The following is a 19,840-nucleotide window of genomic DNA, read 5'->3' as shown; positions in this document are numbered from 1 at the left end:
CTGAACATGGGAAGGTAAATGGCAAACATCTTCAGGCACAGTGTGTGGGAGAGCATTGATTGGAATTGAGTTTGCATAAATTCATTGCAAAACTATAAGCTTGCCCAAACAAGCAGTCATACACACTGCTGAAATGTTTTAAATGTCAAAATCTTTTCATTTGCTTCTTCTCTGCACTTTAAGCAGTAAAGAGTAAGGTTGCTAATAACTTCACTAGAAAGATTTCACCACCAATGTCTTGACGCATTTGCAGAGACAGTGGACGACACAGCTGCTGCAAAACTGGAGATGTTCAGGCTGTAGTAAACTTACAAACTGGAGCAGAATGAACATGCTCAAGCTATGGGTTTCCCTCTAGACTTTTTAAATGGACATTAAGAATTGCGGTTTTCGATTTAGGAGTAAAATAATGGCTGCATGTGGTTAACATTGCTTTCACATTCACATAAATTACAGTGACTTCTCAAACTGCTGTGCTCTTTAAAAATGTTAGTTTCCATTTAAGGACTACAAACACAAAAATTATGTGAGCTTGCATTTTAAAATATAGGTTAGTATGCAGCAACTGTTTAGTATTTTAGTCCAAATATGAGTGCTGCGCAAGATGCCGACCTCGATACAGCCCTGAATGTCAGCGGAGAACATGTTAACTGGATGTGCCCCATCCTCTGCGAAGACCTCGTCACCTCGAAGACCATCGGCACAAGACCACAAAAACCAGACAAGTCCTCTGCACAATCTGATCTGTGTTGCAGCCTGGAATTAAACCACGCCATGCTGGTTTGGTCTGGTCAGAAGAGAACCGGCCCCCCCGACTGAGCCTGGTTTCTCCAAAGGTTTTTTCTCCATTTCTGTTACCATTGGAGTTTTGGTTCCTTGCCACTGACGCCGTTGGGGATGTTTGACTGATTGCACAGACACTATAGAAGAGAGCTGATTTGGATGATAACATCACTGAATCATCACTGAACTGACTTTAGCTGGAAAAAAAGAATCTTTGTTATTGTCTTGCATTACTGACAAATTATTTTCCTTTTTGAAACTGTAAAGCTGCTTTGCAGCTTTCAGACACAGTATTGTATAAAACCTTATTCAAATAAAGGTGACTTGACTTTGTTCTTTAATAATGTTCTCAAAATTCTTTTATAGTTTTCTTGAATTTTTTGTTTAATAATGTTCTCAAAATGTTAGCAATGAAATGTTTTTTTTAGTTTTTATTTTGTTTAATTTTTTCTAAATGCCACTAGATGCTTCAGAACGTTCTGAGAACATTCAACAGTAACATTGCCATAATGTTTCCAAAACAATAAAATGGAATGTTCCCTCAATGTTTGTATAACCATGAAAAATCTTTTTTTAAATGAATGTTCAGAGATAGTTTTAGTTTTTAAATTGAGTAATTTTTTCATTTCCAAAAATGTTTTCATAACTTTAATGCACACATTGCCAAAACATTATTAAATCATATTTTTGTTAGCTGGGATTCAACATGACATTTCTGAGATGATATGATTTTTAACATCTTGACTCTTGATTAGCGTTACGAAGTTACATTTATTATGAGAAAATTTGATTAAAACTGGTACTTAACCATACTTATTATTAACATAATTCATGTAGAGATTATGAGACAATTATGCTGCATTACACAGTGCTTGGAAGATCCAGTAATTTCAAAAGTAAATGCTTCAGAAACAGATTTACTGACTAACATTTCGAGGGTCTTGAAAAGTGCATGCTATGCACTCTTTTAGCAGGTGATGTCATAGACAGTCTAGCCAAGCAGAGCATGACTCTAAACACACACATTCTCTTGTCAGGATTCTGAGCAGAGCCGAGTGTTGGAATCATTCTGCATACGTGCAGCTTCACACGGGCAGGAATTCCCAGTCATCAGAAGCATGTGGAAAAAACGACAGAAAGGAACCAAACGCCACATGACAGCCATTAATACCATTCCTTGGATTGAATCCCCCTAAAAACATGAGGTTGGAAATATTTGGTAGGCTTTGGATAAATTAGTATGGTTTGGCATAACTAAACAAATGCCAGCATTTTACTAATTTTCGTACTTAGTAGTAACTTATTTCAGTTAGTTTCCAAGCCAACATTCCTATTTTTTTAAGTTCAAGTTTCTCATATAATATCCATATATAATTTAAGCTTTATTTCAATTTATCATTTTTGTATTCATTGACAAAACCACATGAAAATGTAATTTTTTTTTTTAAATAAACAAATAAATTAATTTAATTTAAATGATAACATTTTAGGGAAAAAAGAAAAAAAAACAGCATAGAGCAGTGGTTTCAACCTTTTTGACTAAAGTGTACCCATTATCCATATATCAATACTCAATGTTGCCATGACTTTTTCAGTTTTTTTAAGGATAATAATAATAAAAAAATGTATATATATATATATATATATATATATATATATATAATATATATATATAAATATATATATTGACAAGAAATTAGTTCAGATGGAGACACTTGACTTTTGACCTTATTTAATCACGTCTGCTTGAGACTAAAAGTATTTGTTCACCTATACAATCATCATTTACTCACCCTCGTGTCTTTCCAAACCTGAATGACTTTCTTTCTTCCACGGAACACAGATGAAGAAGTTCTTATTCACTCTTATCTATACCATCACAATGAATGAGGACAGAAGCTCTTAAGGACCATAACAGTATTATAAATCCAGTCCGCACGACTTGGTCTTAGCTTTGAATATCATTCTTAAAGTCTAAAAGCTTCAGTCATCATTCAATAACTGCATGGTCAAGAGAGTCACACTTTCACCTCACAACCAGGCTAAACACGTTACTGTCCTTGTGTTCAAATGGCGAAACCAACTTTCACTACATGTCCGGACAGGGGAATCACCTCGGAAGACTCGCCTTATTAAACAATACTTTGAACATGCAAAACACAATAAACAAGTGTTGACTTTATTTGTATTAACTTGTAGTAGCTTAATACGTCATGCCTGTCTTTTCTTGAAAAGAGCTGCATGCTTGCAGTTTGAATCACACTTCTTGTTAAAGCTCTGGATTAGAGCATCTCTTAATGCATCTCCATTTACACATAAGAGTCTTGGAGTCTTTAATCTTTAGAAAGGCTTTAAGAGGGCATGAAGTTCAAGTGCAGAATGAGAGCTTTTGATTGATGTTTGGAGCAGCCCAGAGACGCAGATAGTATTGTGTGCAATTCTTGAAGAGCCAGAACCACCCTTGAACATTTACAGACTTTAAGTGCAACGACACTTATTTATATACTATTATATAATAAATTAATGTTTTAAAATAGCTTTATTTATATATTTAAATTTTTTGTTATGTGCTTTGGTCATTTTTATTAGGTATCTCTTTTTTAAAGAAATATCTATTTAGATTCATTTTAATTTTGTACTTAACCTATTTTATTTAATTGCCAAGATAATAGTTTTTTTAAAGGTTTTTCATATAATATTTATATTTTATTTCCACTTAATTTCAATTAACAAAAACGAATTTTAATAGATTATATTTAATTAAAAATAAATAAAATCACTGCCTCTCTCTTTCTCTTCTCTCTCTCATCCAACCAGCTCTTTAGTTACAAAAACAAACAAGGTCAGTGAACCTTTACAGGACATCGGTAGGGACACCTCCATTTGCATCAAGGTAAATTATATTTAATAACTTACGGATAAACATATCTATGTAGTAACGGTAGTAACTAAAGAGTTATCCTAGTTAGCCTATGCGATGTAGAGACTTTTAAGTACATTGTTCAGCCCACGTCGAATGTTTCACTGTCTCTCTGCTGCCATCTATCGGTTCATAAAATACTACAGAGAGCAGACAGGACACAATGTGGTTTTGAGAGCGATTAATAACAAACTAACTAACTAACTAATTAAATATGTATATTTAAAAAAGTTTGAACTCTCTGGATGCTTCGTCTGTCCAATCAGAATCGAGGATCCTAGTAATCGCAGGACTTTTTAGAACTTTTATTTTGGAGTGACATTCGAACTTTTAATTTGCAGTGACGCAGAGCGGAAACGGAGAGCGTCTGAAGTTGTTGTGTTCGTTTTGGTGCACGCATCTTGGTGGAGTAAACCGACTCGTCGTTTGTGAATCATGGAATCGTCCATGAGAGGTGATATTTATTTGTTTTGTACCTTTTTTATCTTCGCACGTCATGTTTGTTGTGAGTAGACTGAATAACGCTATGTTTTAAAATGGACAGACGCAGAGCTTGCATTTAACTCAGCTCCTGTGCGTTTAATCTGTTAGTTTCATGTGATTTAAATGGCTTATTCGCTGTCTAATGTGATTTTTATATAGGAAGGGCAAAACGCAGGCACTTGGGGCCCTCAGAATGTAATGATCTGCTGCAAAGCAACACAGGGAACCAGTCTCTCACACAGCCTTTTAATGCTAACCTCAGCAACACAGACCCAAACCGAGGACTTCAGCCCAGGACACCCACCAAAAGAAGCAGACAAGGTGTTGTTTTATTTGTCAGTGCGTTTTGCAGCTTTCTGCACAAAACAGCGCTCACTTTGCACTTTAACACCTTTTAATTTCGCTGTTAAGTTTCAGGTGGTGTGGGAAAACAAAAAGGCATCACCGATTTCTTCTCTGTCACTGGAGTCATCAGCACCAGCCCCCAAAAAGGATCCAAAACTCCAGTGAAGGAGGAGAACGAAGAACAGGAACTGACCGGGCATCTTATCCCAAAAGAAGAGGATGAGACGGAGGACTACATGGAAGGAATCACTGAGGATATGTTCGAAGAAGACTTTGACACAGGAACTACGTCTGTTAAAAAAGAAGAAGAATGGTTGGAAGTTACAGTGAAAAAAGAAGAGGATGAGGAGGACCTGGTCGAAGCCCTCCCTGATGCCCACTTCGGGCTGCTGGGAGTGCAGGAAGGCCAGGAGGTGCCCAAAGGCCATGTGCAGGATCTGCCTGAGGAGGTCCTGAGGGAAGTGTTCGCGCACCTCCCGGCAGATGATCTCTATCGAAACATCAGCCTGGTGTGCCGTCACTGGAGGGCCGTCGTCATGGACCCCCAGGTGTGTCGGTGATGCCTTTCAAACCTTACAGTGAGATGATTGTGAGTTAATATAAGCATTGCATTTTGTGTAATTTTTGAGTAGGTGTTACTGAGTAGGTGATTCATTTAGATGTGTTGGTGGCAGTATTTTGTGACATCTCATGGTTTCTTTCCTAGTTTCTACCTTGGAAGAAGTTGTACTGCAGATACCGTAAGCGGCAAAATGAGGCACTGAAGGAAATGAAGTCTATCCTGGATGATAATCAAATTAACAAAAAGGATGACTTGTGTCTTCTCAATATGGTGAGGTAAGAATACAAAATGCTCATTTACGGGACTTATTATTTGCACCTTTGAAGCACAACAAAAAGTGATTCCCAGCCCCCACTTTCACACCTATGGGTCATTTTGAAGTCTATATCAGAGCTGCTGATAGAGGTCAAACCTGTTAGGTGACAATTGTACAACGGGGGTCAACCGTAGTTTAATGATCTGCTGATTGGTCAGTTTAGAGTCAACAAAGCACATCACTAACAAGACTGATAACATAAATACTGGCAAAGTGCTAATAGAGCCAAATTGCACTATACAGAAAATTAATTAAGGTGAATAGATACAGAAAATGGTTGGGAAAATCAAATAATTCAAATGCAAAATATGGTAAATACAAAATATAATCAAATGTCAGAGTTTATTTAAATAAGATGTATATTATTGTGTCGAATTTTTTTTTCTTTCTTAGGTACATGTCTCAGTTCAAACACAGCAAAAGGGTGAATGTGAAGGACGTGTTGGTGTGTGTGAAAGGACATCAGCTCTACGCTCATGCTGAAGCCTGCATCAAAGACAGAATGCCAGACATGGTGGATGATGAGGTAATGAAATTTCACCGTTAACAATTTCTGCAACTGCTAGTTTATGTTGCAACAACATGCATATCTTGTATATCTGCATTATTATGTGCATCCAGTTGATGTTTTGATATTTAACCAATTATCCGCATGTATTACAGGGTCCAAACCCTTGGTCTGCCATGGCCCTGATGTTGATTTTGGCTGACGGGGTGAAAGATGTCTTGGACCTGGTCGCTCTGTTGAGGAAGTCTGGGTGTCTGCTGACTGCAGGAGGAATCTCGGAGTACCTGTGGGCTGTGGCGACTTTGCTTATGGCCATGAGACAGAATAATATTAACATAAGCAACAGGTGAGAGACCAGTTTAAAGTGCTTTTTCTATAAACGGCTGCAACCTCTGCATAACAATTTAGATGTTCATTTATAGCAGCTGAGGAGTTGAACAACATGATTTTCCACTCATGTGACTAGCCAAACAAATGGAAAAACTTAGTACAGAACATTTACTGTTTTTTGCAGATTGATTTAAATGATTCTTCACTTTGTAAACCTTCATATAGGTGGCATTACAATATCTTCTATGTGCTGCACTTGATGGAGAACGCTCCTCCTCCTGCGGGCTTGCAAGACAACAGGTGGGAATCAAATTTGGATGTAGTATTTGTGTATTATTTACAGTTTAAAAAATTTGGGGTCAGTACTTTTTTTCTTTTTCTTTTTAAGCTAAAATGCTTTAAACTGATCCAAAGTGACAGTTAAGATTTGTAATGTTACAAAATATTTGTATTTCGAATAAATGCTGTTCTGTTGCTGAAAATTCAGCATTGCCATCACAGGAATAAATTACATATTAAAATAGAAAATAGTTATTTCAAATTGTAATAATATTTCACAGTTGTAGTTTTCACTATACTTTTGATCAAATAAATGCAGCCTTGGTGAGCATAAGAAGCACATTTCTAAAGAACTGACCCCAAACTTTTGAACAGAAGTGTATACATTAATTACAAACAATATATGTAAGAATTGTAAAATAATTTATAATATTTGACACAATTATGATGATTATCGCCGTCTTCATTCTCAGGCAGCAAATCACTCACGAGCAACAGCAGATACTCAACCACGACATCCAGAATCATCACGTTGTTAAAATAATGGCTTTTGCAGGTGAGGAAAAAATCATTTGATTATTTTGCGGCTGAAAGTGTTTGAGTTGCATGTAATGCCGTTCTTATTTTTTGCAGGCACTGGAAAGACGACCACACTCGTGAAGTATGCTCAGCAGAGGTCACACATGCGCTTCCTCTACCTGGCCTTTAACAAATCTGTGGCGATGCAAGCTCAGCGCTCATTTCCACACAACGTCGAATGCAGTACCATCCATTCAATGGCCTTCAGAGCTGTGGGAGTGAGGTCAGTTCAGACTGGATTTGTGGGCCAATCAGCAGAGAAACCTTCACCATGCAATCATCACCTATTTTAAAGAATGAATAATGGTCTCAGTGAGCTATAACCAGAATCATTTGTGTGTCTTTTCTGCTATACAGGTATAAAAACATGAGGAAACTGTCCAATAATTTGCAAGTGTTTGATGTGGCGTGGATCTTGCCTAAAGGACACGGGGGATTCGTTAATGCTAAAGTGGTGACGCAAACCCTCCACAATTTCTGCGCATCCGTAGACCAGCACGTTGGTCCACAACATGTTCCACATAAGTACAAGAACACGCACGGACAGCCAGAATACCCAGACGACCACCAAAAAATGGTAACGTGAAGACACGCAGTTTTATCAGTTTACATTTGTGAATGTAGTTTGTGTTAACCAATTGTAAAACACCTATCACGATCTATTTGGGTCTTTGCACTCTTTTGTCAGTTGCAGTTTTTGTGACAAAAAACTCCATTAATAAATCTCTTTCTCTCCAGACATTTGCTGGTATTGCACAAAAGTTATGGGACCAAATGGTAGAGCTGAAGTCCAGAAAAGAGAGAGTGTACAACATGACCCATGATGGTAATCACCAAAATCTGGATTTATCCGATATTTACATGCCTGAGCTTCAGCTAATTTCCTTTCACGCTCAATCACTATTGTAACAAGTCCCATAAATAAACCCAAAATCTGCTTTCATAATTTTCTTAGATGTTTTATCTAAGTTTCATGTGTTTTTCCTTTGATTGTTGTAAACAGGATACCTCAAACTCTGGCAGCTGTCGAGACCACAGCTGGACCGATACGATGCCATATTTATTGATGAAGCTCAAGACTGCACACCAGGTTCAAATAAATCACCTTTCATTTTCTCTAATGCGGGGTTGACTGTAACTTGATCTTATTTTGTATTCTTTGATTTTTCCAGTCATCATGGGCATTATGCTCTCTCAGAACTGTGGGAAAATCCTGGTTGGAGATCCTCATCAACAGATTTACACTTTCAGAGGAGCGGTTAATGCTTTGCACGCTGTTGCTCACACACACATCTACTATCTTACACAGGTACAAACGAAAACACAGGAAAAGGAAATTACAGATAATATTTGTAGAGGAAGTGGGATAAACGTGTTTACGGGTAAACATTTTCTAATGTCACCACTCGTATTTTTCACAGAGCTTCAGGTTTGGATCAGAAATCGCATACGTTGGTGCTGCAGTATTGGACAGTTGTAAAAAAGTCAAGCAGATATTGGTTGGTGGGAATCAGGATGGTAAGTTTAAGGAATTATATTTGGGCAATTTTGATTGTTATTATATTTTTGCAAATCTGGCGATAATAAAAATGCTATGTGCATGTTTTCAGGGAGTGTACGAGGGGAGGACACACAAACACTGCAACAACTGAAGCTGGGACAGAGGCTGCCAAGGAAGCGTGGCCATTCTGAGCCGCTGTAATGTCACTGTTTTCAGCGAGGCTGTCCGACTTACAGACGTCAACCCCAACTGCAAGATCTACATTGTGGGAGTGAGTGATTGAACATTTGTCTTACCTGGAGTGAATTATCTTGATGTGTATTTTAAACCTCAGATATATTCTGAATGTCTCGATTCTGTTGTTCTGTGCAGTTTTTCAATCAGAAAAAGTTACATGATGTGTAAAACACAGTCAGTGAATCTTTAAAAAATGCCAGCCTCTGATTTCAGGGTGTTGAAAACTTTGGACTGGACAAAATTATGGATCTCTGGGTCCTGATGCAGCCAGAGGATAAACGCAAGAATGGTGAGTCACTTCAGCTTATAATCTTAGTATCAATTTTTTACAAAATATCCTAATTGGATTCGCTCACAATGGTTTCTGTAGTGTTTGTTTCTTATCTGTAAAGCTATTTATTCAGATTATTAATACCTTGTTGGATCTTTGAGACTGATGGTTGTTGATTTGAAATTGGTTTTCTAAAGTTTGCTTTGTTTGGATTTGTTTCTCTACTTTAGAGAGCCTTTCGATCAAGGATTACTTCATCCGAAGTTTCTGCAAAGATAAGATGGGCGGATTCAGAGGTCTGAAGGGGTACGCCATGGCCTCGGAAGACCGAGAGCTGGAGGCCAAGCTAGCCGTGGTGGAAAAATACAACAAACGCATTCCAGAGCTGGTCAAACGGATCTATGATCGCGCCCAGAAAAGCGCAGTGTGCGCCGGTGAGTGAGACCAAAATAAAGAGATGGAAGTCAAATAAAGTACTGTTTTTAAGAAATACACAATGATGGCATGCAGGAAAATCACTGTACGCATACAGCCCTCATAAACAAGCTGACTACCTTTATGTCTCTGATCGTGACAGATTTTATCCTTGGTACTGTGCATAAGGCAAAAGGCCTGGAGTTTGACGCAGTGGTTGTGACAGATGACTTTATGAAAGTACCATGTGCACGTCATAACCTGCAGAGAGTGGGCAGTTTCAATGCAGGTTTGTGGCATTTGTTTGTTTCTTTATATAGCACAGTTTAATGCAACACCAGGTTGCCCAAAGTGCTTCACAATAAAATTACATTAAAACAAACACGGTCACAAATAACAGCACAAATCACATAACAACATAGGTACAATTTTAAATAACTAAACCTGCATCACAACAACTCCTCATTAAAAGACGTCTTGTAAGAATCTTGTTATATAAGATATGCATATGACTAACTTTTACTCTCTGGCTGCAGCAAACATCCAAGATGACGAGTGGAACCTGTTATACGTGGCGATCACACGAGCCAAAAGAGCGCTGTACATCACCAAGACCATCAGCAACATTCTCACATTCACCGGGGTGAGTTATTCCTCTCTGTCTATGCATTTCAGTTTCGTTCTGATCTTTATAATCCAAAGAATATCCAGAAATCATGACATTGAAGCATTCTTATTATTCTTGCCTCTTCGTCTTTCGCAGGAGTACTTTCTGAGGTCAGAGCTGACCAGCGCTCTGCTGAGTAAAGACCCATCTCTCGTCTGCTCCATTGAAGGCTGTGGGAACCACATCACCGCAGACTCTGTCCTCAGCATGAGCAAAATCCCCGTCAGATATGTCAGTGTCTTTCTGGACCGTCGTTTTTCTGTCTTTTAAAGGAACATTTCACCCAAAAATGAAAATTTGCTGAAAATGTGCTCACCCTCAGACCATCCAAGACAGGTGTCTCCAACCCTGGTCCTGGAGAGCTACTGCCCTGCAGATTTCAGCTCCAACCCCAATCAAACACACCTGAAAAAGCTAATCAAGGTGTTCAGGGCTACTTGATAATTACAGACAGGTGTGTTGGAGCAGGGTTGGAACTAAAGTCTGCAGGATGGTAGCTCTCCAGGAGCAGGGTTGGAGATCCCTGGTAAATTTTATAGATGAGTTTTCTCCATCAGAACAGATATGTAGAAATTTAGGATTAAATCACCTGTTCACCAGTGGATCCTCTGCAGTGAATGGGTGCCATCAGATTGAGAGTCCAAAAAGCTGATAAAAACATCACAATAATCCACAAGTAATGCAAATGACTCCAGTCCATCAGTTAGTGTCTTGTGGAGTGAAAAGCTGTGTTTTTGTAGAATCATTAAGTCGTTTTAACTTTAAAACTGGCACTTTTGGCTAAAATGCATAATCCATTATTCATAATAATGCTTCCTCCAGTGAAAAAGTCCATCCTGTGTTGTCTTCTCACATCAAAATCCACCAACATATTTGTTTAGAACTGCTTTAGACTGTTTTCACATGTAAATAGTGCTTGATCCATGCATATTTCTCTTCTGATTCAGGCTTTTTCTCTGGAGAATGTAACATTATAGATAGAAGACTCGTATTTAAGCCAGAAGCAATGGTTTGAAGTGTAAAAAAAAAAAAAAAATTGAAGAATTTATTACAAACATGCAGCCTTTCACTTTAAAAGACATCATTTGATTGAGTGGAGTTGTGTGGATTATTGTGATGTTTTTATCAGCTGTTTGTACTTTCATTCTGACGGCACCCATTCACTGCATAGGATCCAATGGTGAGCAAATGATGTAAATTTCTCCAAATCTGTTCTGATGAAGTAACAAACTCATCTACATTTCAGATGGCCTGATGGGGAGTACATTTTCAGCAATTCTTGTAGGTTCAAAAACTCACTTCCTGTATTGATTAAATTAATGTGTTTCAGATGGACAGCATGGATGCGGGCGGCGTGCTGTGTTTGACCTGTGTGGAGCAGCGTGTGGGACCTACAGCCTTCATGCTCTCTCCACCTGAACGTGTCAGATCCATGACCTATACCAATGAAAGAATAGATCTGCCCATCAACGTCGCCATGCTGTTATCTTTACTTTAAACACCACATTTAAGTGGCCATTTGCTTTTGTGTCTTTTGGGGCGATTTTGCAAAGTTCACATTTGTGGATAACTCAAATCTCCACTGGATTTTTTTTATTTTTTTTCAGTTACATTTATTTTCAAGTATGTTCCATAACTATTTTAATACTTTAAATTTATTTTATTGTATTTTTCAAAATGTTTTTTTCATTTGTTGAACACTTAACATTGACTTCACGGTTTTTAGGTGGAGAATAAGCAGTGTGTTTTTCTGGCAGCTTTAGAAGTGCCTGTTCAAGCCCTCGATAACCACAGTATTACAGCTGTTGTGAATGACACAATAGTTGAGGAACACTAATGTATAAGATTGTGTTTATGACCACAGTTGTAACATCAGTGACATGTGGGAAGACAGATAACCATTCCTACATATAGTTTTACATGAACACATAGTGTGTAATTAGACTAACTTAAGTTTTGCACTGTATAGTATATATTCGTTGTCTAATTTTATTTTTTTCAAAGGGTTTTTTGACGTTTAACTCTTTGAACAAGCATGATCATAATTTATGTAACCTTTAATTTTGTACCATTTGAAAAAAAAAAAAAAGGTCTAATTTTTTAAAACAAATTTTTGTTTCAGCAGACATTTTTTGCAAGACAAGTGACTTGTATGCCATTCTTTGAAAATTTGTAATCATATGTGTGTGTGTGTATTTATATATGTATATATGTTGTGCAGCCAAGTAAATCTTGGTCAGATCTGGTTCAATCTCGTTGTTTTTTTCTTGAAACTGTATGTAATGTACATGAATTAATGGTAAATAATGATATATATATATATATATGTATGTATGTATGTATATGTGTGTAATCAAATAATTATTAGATACATAAGTATTATATATAGACCTATGATTAATCATGTATTATAACACATTAGTCTTTTATAATTTTGTGAATTGTGTGTCTGTATGTGTGTGTGTGTATATATATATATATATACTCACATATCGTTATGACTATGTAATTATAATGTTATATAATTGTGAAATATATAATAATTATATATAGTAAATTAAAGTGTCATTATATTGTCATGTATTAACGTACTGGCCCCACCCAGCTCTGGTACAGGAGAAAAGGTCGGGACGTCCCATGTAAGACACAGTTACATGTGACGCTGTGGAGTGTGTGGATTTCAGAAATAATAAGAAGACATTTGGACAAAAAAAATGCTTAGCTGGGTCTCGTGAGGATAAAAAAGTGGAAGGCAGCAGTGCGACCGCGCGCGGTACAGATTAAATAAACGTCAGCGCGCGACTGCTGGGAACTCTGGTAAGTAACCACTTTACATAAAGACTCGCCTCTTTTTTATGATGACTATCTGTGATATTTGGTTATCTAAACCTTTTTGCGACATTGTTTGGTTTATCTTACGGTGCACAAGGAACTTAATCATCTCTTGTTTCTACAAGGTATGTTAATGTTATGTTGGGTAATGTTAACGAAAGAAAGGAAGGCATTTATTAAATTAAGGTTAAATGTAACAAATGACATATACAGTTAGGCTATTATGTAATAGTGCATGAATATGGACAAACGTATAGCTATAAATCAATAGATATCAATATATCAGTACATCGTACATTACATAAAAATATGATTAGTGAAAATATAAAGTGTTGACTTTAGCAATAAGTTAACATTATCTGTCTGAAGGATAGTCACATCTTAAATTGAGTTGATGTTCTTGTATATTTTTGTTCATTTATCATTTTTAATGATGTCTTTTGTTTTTAAAACCCAAAGCCACAAAAATTGTCCCCAGTAATTAGAATAAATGCTATTTCAGCCTTTTGTAAGAAAGAGCACAATGAATTGTTTATAAGTGGTGTTTGAGAGCTTTTTAAATATAGTTTATAAGACCCTAGATAAATGAAAAGAATAAACCATAAACAAGAAATTAGCTTTTTCTGCCTGATGGTTAATACTTTTTGTTTTACTTGGTTTCTGGGACCTGTCAGCAAAGCTAAGTTTTCTCCATTCTGAGAGGCCTGAGAAAATATGATTTGAAGAAAGGACAGAAAAAGAGTTGAAATGAAACTGATAATTCTGAGTTTAGAGCTTAGTGAAGAATGGCATCAGGAAGGAAAGGCCAGGAGACTCCCGATAAACAGTCCCACATGTGTGCAAAACTCTCAAGAAACCAAAAAACCCTTTAGAAAAAAAAAAAAACCTCAGTAGTAATACACGTTTAACTCCTTTTAACTGTAAATGTCATATTAATATCAATAGTCACTTTTTAATAATTAAAAAAATTATATTTCAATAATTATAAATAATACTATGCTGACGTCGGTTTTAATAATAATAACTAATTTTTATAACTTTAAAGTAAAGTTCAGTTTTTAAATCTTGCTGACATTACACACGTTCTTTAAATGAGTTATTTTAATCTATTAAATGTTTTACAGGAAAGTGCTACTTTTTAAAAATAATTATTTTAGTTTTCTAGATTTAACGAAGCTAAATGTTGCTAAGGATCCTCTGGAGCAGGCTTAATACCTCTGAAATATCTGAGGCATTTCATTTTTTCTCTCTCTTTACAGATGAGCTGATGAGGAAAAATGGCTTTGTTGAGGAAAAGTAAGTAACAAATGCAAGTTTTGCAGGTTGCGTCCCTGTGAATCCCCTTATACGGTTGTTTATTGCATCACGGTTTCATAATACATGGAAAAACATCCAAGGCCGGTGATCATGTCCAGTGTATGAGTCACACTCTGAACCAGACTCCTCATACAAAACCACAAGTCTTACCTGCATGATTTTAGATCGTTCTCATTGTGAAATCTCATGGATAACTGAAGTCAATGAGCAAACAGTGATCTTTTAGTGCTTCTTTTTGCACTACTGTCCTGCAAAACAGGAATGTGTCCCGTCTGTGTTTATGTGCTGGAGGAGGGGTCAGTCCCAGAGTAAATGAGGTAACCAGGCAGATTAAACCCATAAAAGTGATGAATAGCGGGGGTCTCTGGAAACTCCACTCTTCTCATCAGAACACATTTACTGAAACCAGAGTTTGTATTTTTTTAATTGCAGGCCTTTTATATTGTAGTTTTGACTTATTTGAAGCATAAATGCTCACCTAACAACATTATTAATAAATGCTGTATCATTGTAATGGTAGAAATTTGATGAACAGTTTCTTTTTAAACAGATCTGGTCAGTTTAAGCAACCCTTTCCTTTCTTTTTCCTCAGATTTACTAAGGCCATGTTTTGCATTAGTCAAGGAATGGAAAGCAACAGAATACACAGATGTTTATTTTATCCTCATCAGGCAACCTCAGCCTGGACTATTTAGCCCTAACCACCAAAAAAATATATTTTTGTCTGATTTGCTGTACTATTTTAATATTATTTAGAAACTATTATAATATTTATTCCTATTTTGAATTAGCTTTTATTGCCATATTTTCTGGGGGGTTTTATTTATTTATTTTTATCAGCTCATTTATTTTTTTTAATTAAGTTTTAGCAATTTTATGTTCTTTTTGTCATTTTGTTCTTTTAAAATATTTCCATAAAGTTTTAATTTACTTTTATTTCAGTTTTAGTTTTAATAATTGTGGTACTTCAAATTAAACTTACTTCAGTTAGTTGCCAACACTGAAACAACTAGGTGTAGAAACAATTTTCAGAAATTGCTCATAAATTTCACACTTAATTGCAGAGAAATGGCAAGTAAAAAGACTGAAATAGTGTTTACGTGTAAAATGTACTCCAATAATTTATTTTCAACTTCGAAATATATATATATTTTTAAACTTTTCATCTATTTATATTTTATTTAATTTCAGCTTTATTACCAAAAAATGATTTTTAATAGTTTTGTCTTTAGTTTTAGTAACAATAACAAAACGGCTAAAAAAGTGATACAACAATTTTCCCTCAAAAATTGCTTGTAAATTTCACAATTAATTACAAAGAAACATCAAGTAATACATTGATGTAAACATGAAACCTTGAAGTAGCAAGACTGAAATAGTATTTTCTTGTAATACGTACTCCTAAAATCTTCTATTTACAACTTTGAAAAATCTTTTTTTACAGTGTAGTATATGAATTGTTAGAACTACTTATTTCAGTTTGATTACCAATGCTATTTTTAAGCTAAAGGGATACTCTGCCCCAAAATGAAAATTTTGTCATTAATCACTTACCCCCGTGTCGTTCTAAAACCGTAAAAGCTCCGTTTGTCTTCAGAATACAATTTAAGATATTTTGGATGAAAACCGGGAGGCCTGTGACTGTCCCATAGACTGCCAAGTAAATAACAGTGACAAGGTCCATAAAAGGTATGAAAGTCATCGTCAGAATACTCCATCTGCCATCAGACGTGCAATCTGGCTTATATGAAGCGAGGGGAACACTTTTTGTAAGCGGAGAAAACAAAAATAACGACTTTACTCAACAATTCCTTTGTCAATGGTCTCCTCTGTGTCTCTCCATATCACCGAATGCTGTGTATGCTCTTCTGTATCCTCCGTGCCACAAGGATGCTGTTTCTATGTGTATTTAGCTTTGATTTGAAATAAAACAGCGCATCCTTGTGGCGCGGAGGATACAGAAGAGCATATGCAGAATTCGGTGATATGGAGAGACACAGAGGAGACTGCTGACAAAGGAATTATTGAATAAAAAGTTGTTATTTTTGTTTTCTTCACGTACAAAAAGTGTTCCCGTCACTTCATATAACCCAGATTGCACGTCTGATGGCAGATGAAGTATTCTGACGATGACTTTCATACCTTTTATGGACCTTGACTTTGTTTTTTTCTTGTAAGTCTATGGGACAGTCTCAAGCCTCCAAGTTTTCATCCAAAATATCTTAAATTGTGTTCTTAAGACGAACAGAGCTTTTATGTGTTTGGAACGACATGGGGTAAGTGATTAATGACAAAATTTTCATTTTGGGGTGGAGTATCCCTTTAATATTAACAATTAGAACAGTCCCACATCCCTCACTCGTCATCTTACAGTGACCTCTAGTGGTAATTTTTTCATATACGCAACACACAGTGCAGCATTTTCATTAGTCTCTCTCTCTCTCTCTCTCTCTCTCTCTCTCTCTCTCTCTCTCTCTCTCTCTCTCTCTCTCTCTCTCTCTCTCGCTTCATCTCTATATGCCAGTCAACCGTGGGCTCCTCATTCTGCTAATCCTGGTGGCATTTGCTCTCCTGTACAAAAAGACCAGACTCCAGACACTGGCCAAGTATTCAGGTACACATGCAGGGTACTGATACGCAAGTATGTACTCACTTTGTTATATTGATCTTATTGCTGTTTATGCAGTGCTCAAGAAAGATGGGGCTAAAACGGGTGTGGAGGATGAGAAAACGATGGACACTGGCATTCCTGTGGTGATCTGTGCTTCAGAAGAGCGTATTGGTGCTGCCATGGCAACCATCAACAGCGTCTACAGCAATAGCCATGCAAGCATTTTCTTCTACATAGTTACCCTGCGAGATGCCATCAAAAAGATAAGGTCTCACCTTTGACGCAAGTGTAACAGCTGATGGCCGTGAGCAGTGTTTCTGAACTGATTTAAAATGATTTAAGTGATGATCCAACACATCAAGTAGTTTATTGTACAACATGCCAATACAAATATTCTTAAAATCAAACATTATTAATACTATAAACCTTAATGCAGCAAAATACTGGAGCGTTTAACTGGACCCTTAACCTTTGTTATCAACAACAAAAGCTATGGGAAGCATTTGCTGCTCCCTTTTGAAAGTCGATAAGCCTATTTATTTGCATTTATTATGGTTAGTTTAAGTTTATTTGCATTCATTTGCATTTTTTCTGCTTCCTGCAATCTTTTGCAATCTTTTCCTGCAATCACTCGAGAACCACTGTAATTATATATACACATGCTTACATTTTTGTTATAGATGTGTATATATATATACACACACACACACATATATAGTTGATTTCTACTGTAACAATAAAGTGAGGATTTTATATTGCAAATGTATATATTATATATATATAGTATACAATTAATATACAATTTAATTAATTTAAATTTGTTCAAATTAAATATTTATAAAATATTATTATTCTCAATCAACATAATAGACGTCTTGTAAAACTGTAATCTTTTATTTTTTCATTTTCAGTAATTTTGTAATGTGCTTGTCGTTTATTAGTTATTTTTAATTTTGCAATTTATGTTTAATTTATTTTTATATATGCTTTATATTTATGCTCAGTCATCAAATACACTCTCTAAGAAGTGTTTCTTTTTCTGGGATCAAGCAGGGAATACATAGAGAAGACCAAACTGAGAAAAATCAAATACAAGATCCTGGAGTTCAATCCAATGGTACTGAAGGGGAAGGTCAATCTGGACTCGTCCAGACCAGAACTGCTGCATCCTGTGAGTTCTGCTGGGTTCTGTTGGGTTACTTCAAGTAAACTCCTCATTATTTCTAAAATGTGTTCAGGCTTTTACACACTACGTGTTTCTTGATCCTGGTTTCTTGTGTGTTGCAGCTTAACTTTGTTAGGTTCTACTTGCCGCTCCTTGCCATTGAAAATCACGAGCGGATCGTTTACCTGGATGATGATGTCATAGTGCAAGGTGAAATCCATTATTATGTGTGTAAGCCTCTGAAATGGACACTAACCTTACACTTGTACTCGTGTTGCACTGATACAAAAGCTATCATTATCAAGTTGATCATGCAAGCATGCTCTAATATGTCAAGTGCATGAAATGAAACCACTACACTGCGCTATTCACTGTGATAATGAATGATTTTATTACATCTGGCTTACAGGAGATATACAGGAACTGTATAACATTAAGCTGAAAGCGGGACATGCTGCTGCATTCGCCTCAGATTGTGATCTGCCCCCCACACATGAGATGGTGCGCAGTGTGGGGATGCAGGTGGGTATTTCTGGATATATGTGTTAGTATTCTGAATATGGTGAACGTTTATCATTTTAGTTACTGTTACATGGATTGATTTCTCTCTTTCGTTTCATCAAAACACTATTGCCTTTACAGACAACCTATATGGGATTTCTGGACTACCGCAAAGAGGAAGTCAGAGAGTTGGGCATCAACCCCAGCGACTGCTCCTTTAATCCAGGTGTTTTTGTGGCAGACCTTGGTGAATGGAAAAAGCAAAAAATAACTAAACAGCTTGAGAAATGGATGGCTGAGAATGTCAGGTGAAATATTGGTTCATTTAGATTTTTTATGAGATCAAATGTCTTCAGCAGCAACAGATTTCTCTTTTTCCATGTTGATGTAGGAAGAATCTGTACAGCAGTGCCATGGCAGGCGGCGTGGCCACCCCTCCAATGCTGATCGTCTTTCATGATAAATACACAACCATTGATCCACTGTGGCACGTCAGACATCTGGGTAACTGATTGTTTTCAAACCTTTTTTCTGCCAGATCTCACCGAATACTTATTTGAGATGGTGATTCTTTTCAATATTATTTGACATTTTCTATTTACAGAAACCTGGGGAAAAAATATTAGCAGTTCATACAAAAATATTAAGCAGCACAACCATTTTACATATTTATAAAAAGTTTTTAGAGCAGCAAATCAGCACATTAGAATGATTTCTGGAGGATGTTGAAAATTCAGCTTTGCGTCATAGGAATAAATTATATTTTAAAATATCTTAAAACAATCAATTTGTTTCCTAATCCTGTAAATAATCCCATTAACAATGTTAACTATTAATCAAACATCTCAAGTTAATTGAGTCCTTAGACCCCATAAGTGGATGTGTCTCGTTGGAGATAACATTTTTTTCATTTGATTTGTGAATTGAAATTTAACTATACGTTCTCTTCTTGTGTTCTATAAAGGATGGAGTCCTGATACCCGTTATCCCAGATCCTTTCTCAAAGATGCACGCTTACTGCACTGGAACGGCCATTTCAAGCCCTGGAACTATCCCTGCGTCCATCTGGACCTCTGGGAGAAATGGTTTATCCCAGACCCCACAGGAAAATTCACCCTGGTACGACCATGAACAATATTTAAAATTTAAACCATCACTTTGACTTGATGCAAAATCAATCCAAGTACTGAGGCTACTAAATAAAAAAATAATAAATAAA

General features: G+C 36.4%; 2 protein-coding genes across 2 annotated transcripts; both read left to right on the top strand.

Annotated features, from left to right (window-relative positions):
- The first annotated feature begins 4,026 nt into the window (after positions 1–4,026).
- LOC109063873 (F-box DNA helicase 1-like) lies at positions 4,027–11,787 on the top strand. Its single transcript, XM_042748893.1, is given in 22 exon segments — positions 4,027–4,157; positions 4,346–4,507; positions 4,598–5,079; positions 5,238–5,368; positions 5,803–5,935; positions 6,073–6,263; positions 6,473–6,547; positions 7,000–7,082; positions 7,160–7,328; positions 7,463–7,682; positions 7,844–7,931; positions 8,109–8,195; positions 8,278–8,414; positions 8,527–8,623; positions 8,716–8,773; positions 8,775–8,877; positions 9,057–9,132; positions 9,345–9,548; positions 9,692–9,817; positions 10,065–10,171; positions 10,292–10,426; positions 11,526–11,787. Coding segments are annotated over 22 exon segments (3,051 nt in total). The 5' UTR covers positions 4,027–4,138; the 3' UTR covers positions 11,694–11,787.
- A 1,025-nt stretch (positions 11,788–12,812) lies between these two features.
- LOC109065994 (glycosyltransferase 8 domain-containing protein 2) lies at positions 12,813–19,837 on the top strand. Its single transcript, XM_019082984.2, has 10 exons — positions 12,813–13,012; positions 14,287–14,323; positions 16,869–16,958; positions 17,031–17,223; positions 18,009–18,126; positions 18,243–18,330; positions 18,530–18,642; positions 18,763–18,929; positions 19,013–19,125; positions 19,586–19,837. Exons 2-10 carry the CDS (start codon positions 14,305–14,307, stop codon positions 19,750–19,752), a joined length of 1,068 nt encoding a protein of 355 aa, XP_018938529.1. The 5' UTR covers positions 12,813–13,012; positions 14,287–14,304; the 3' UTR covers positions 19,753–19,837.
- Positions 19,838–19,840: the final 3 nt, after the last annotated feature.

This window comes from Cyprinus carpio, chromosome A4 (genome assembly GCF_018340385.1).
Source record: "Cyprinus carpio isolate SPL01 chromosome A4, ASM1834038v1, whole genome shotgun sequence".
NCBI classification, from domain to species: domain Eukaryota; kingdom Metazoa; phylum Chordata; class Actinopteri; order Cypriniformes; family Cyprinidae; genus Cyprinus; species Cyprinus carpio.
The sequence above is the reverse complement of the archived record's forward strand: the minus strand, read 5'-3'. Positions and strand labels throughout refer to the sequence as shown.

Excerpts from the sequence above, each read along its gene's own strand:
- LOC109065994 (XM_019082984.2), top strand. Across the intron at positions 18,331-18,529 it reads TGATGATGTCATAGTGCAAG|GAGATATACAGGAACTGTAT; the intron begins GTGAAATCCATT and ends TCTGGCTTACAG. Across the intron at positions 18,930-19,012 it reads TGGATGGCTGAGAATGTCAG|GAAGAATCTGTACAGCAGTG; the intron begins GTGAAATATTGG and ends ATGTTGATGTAG.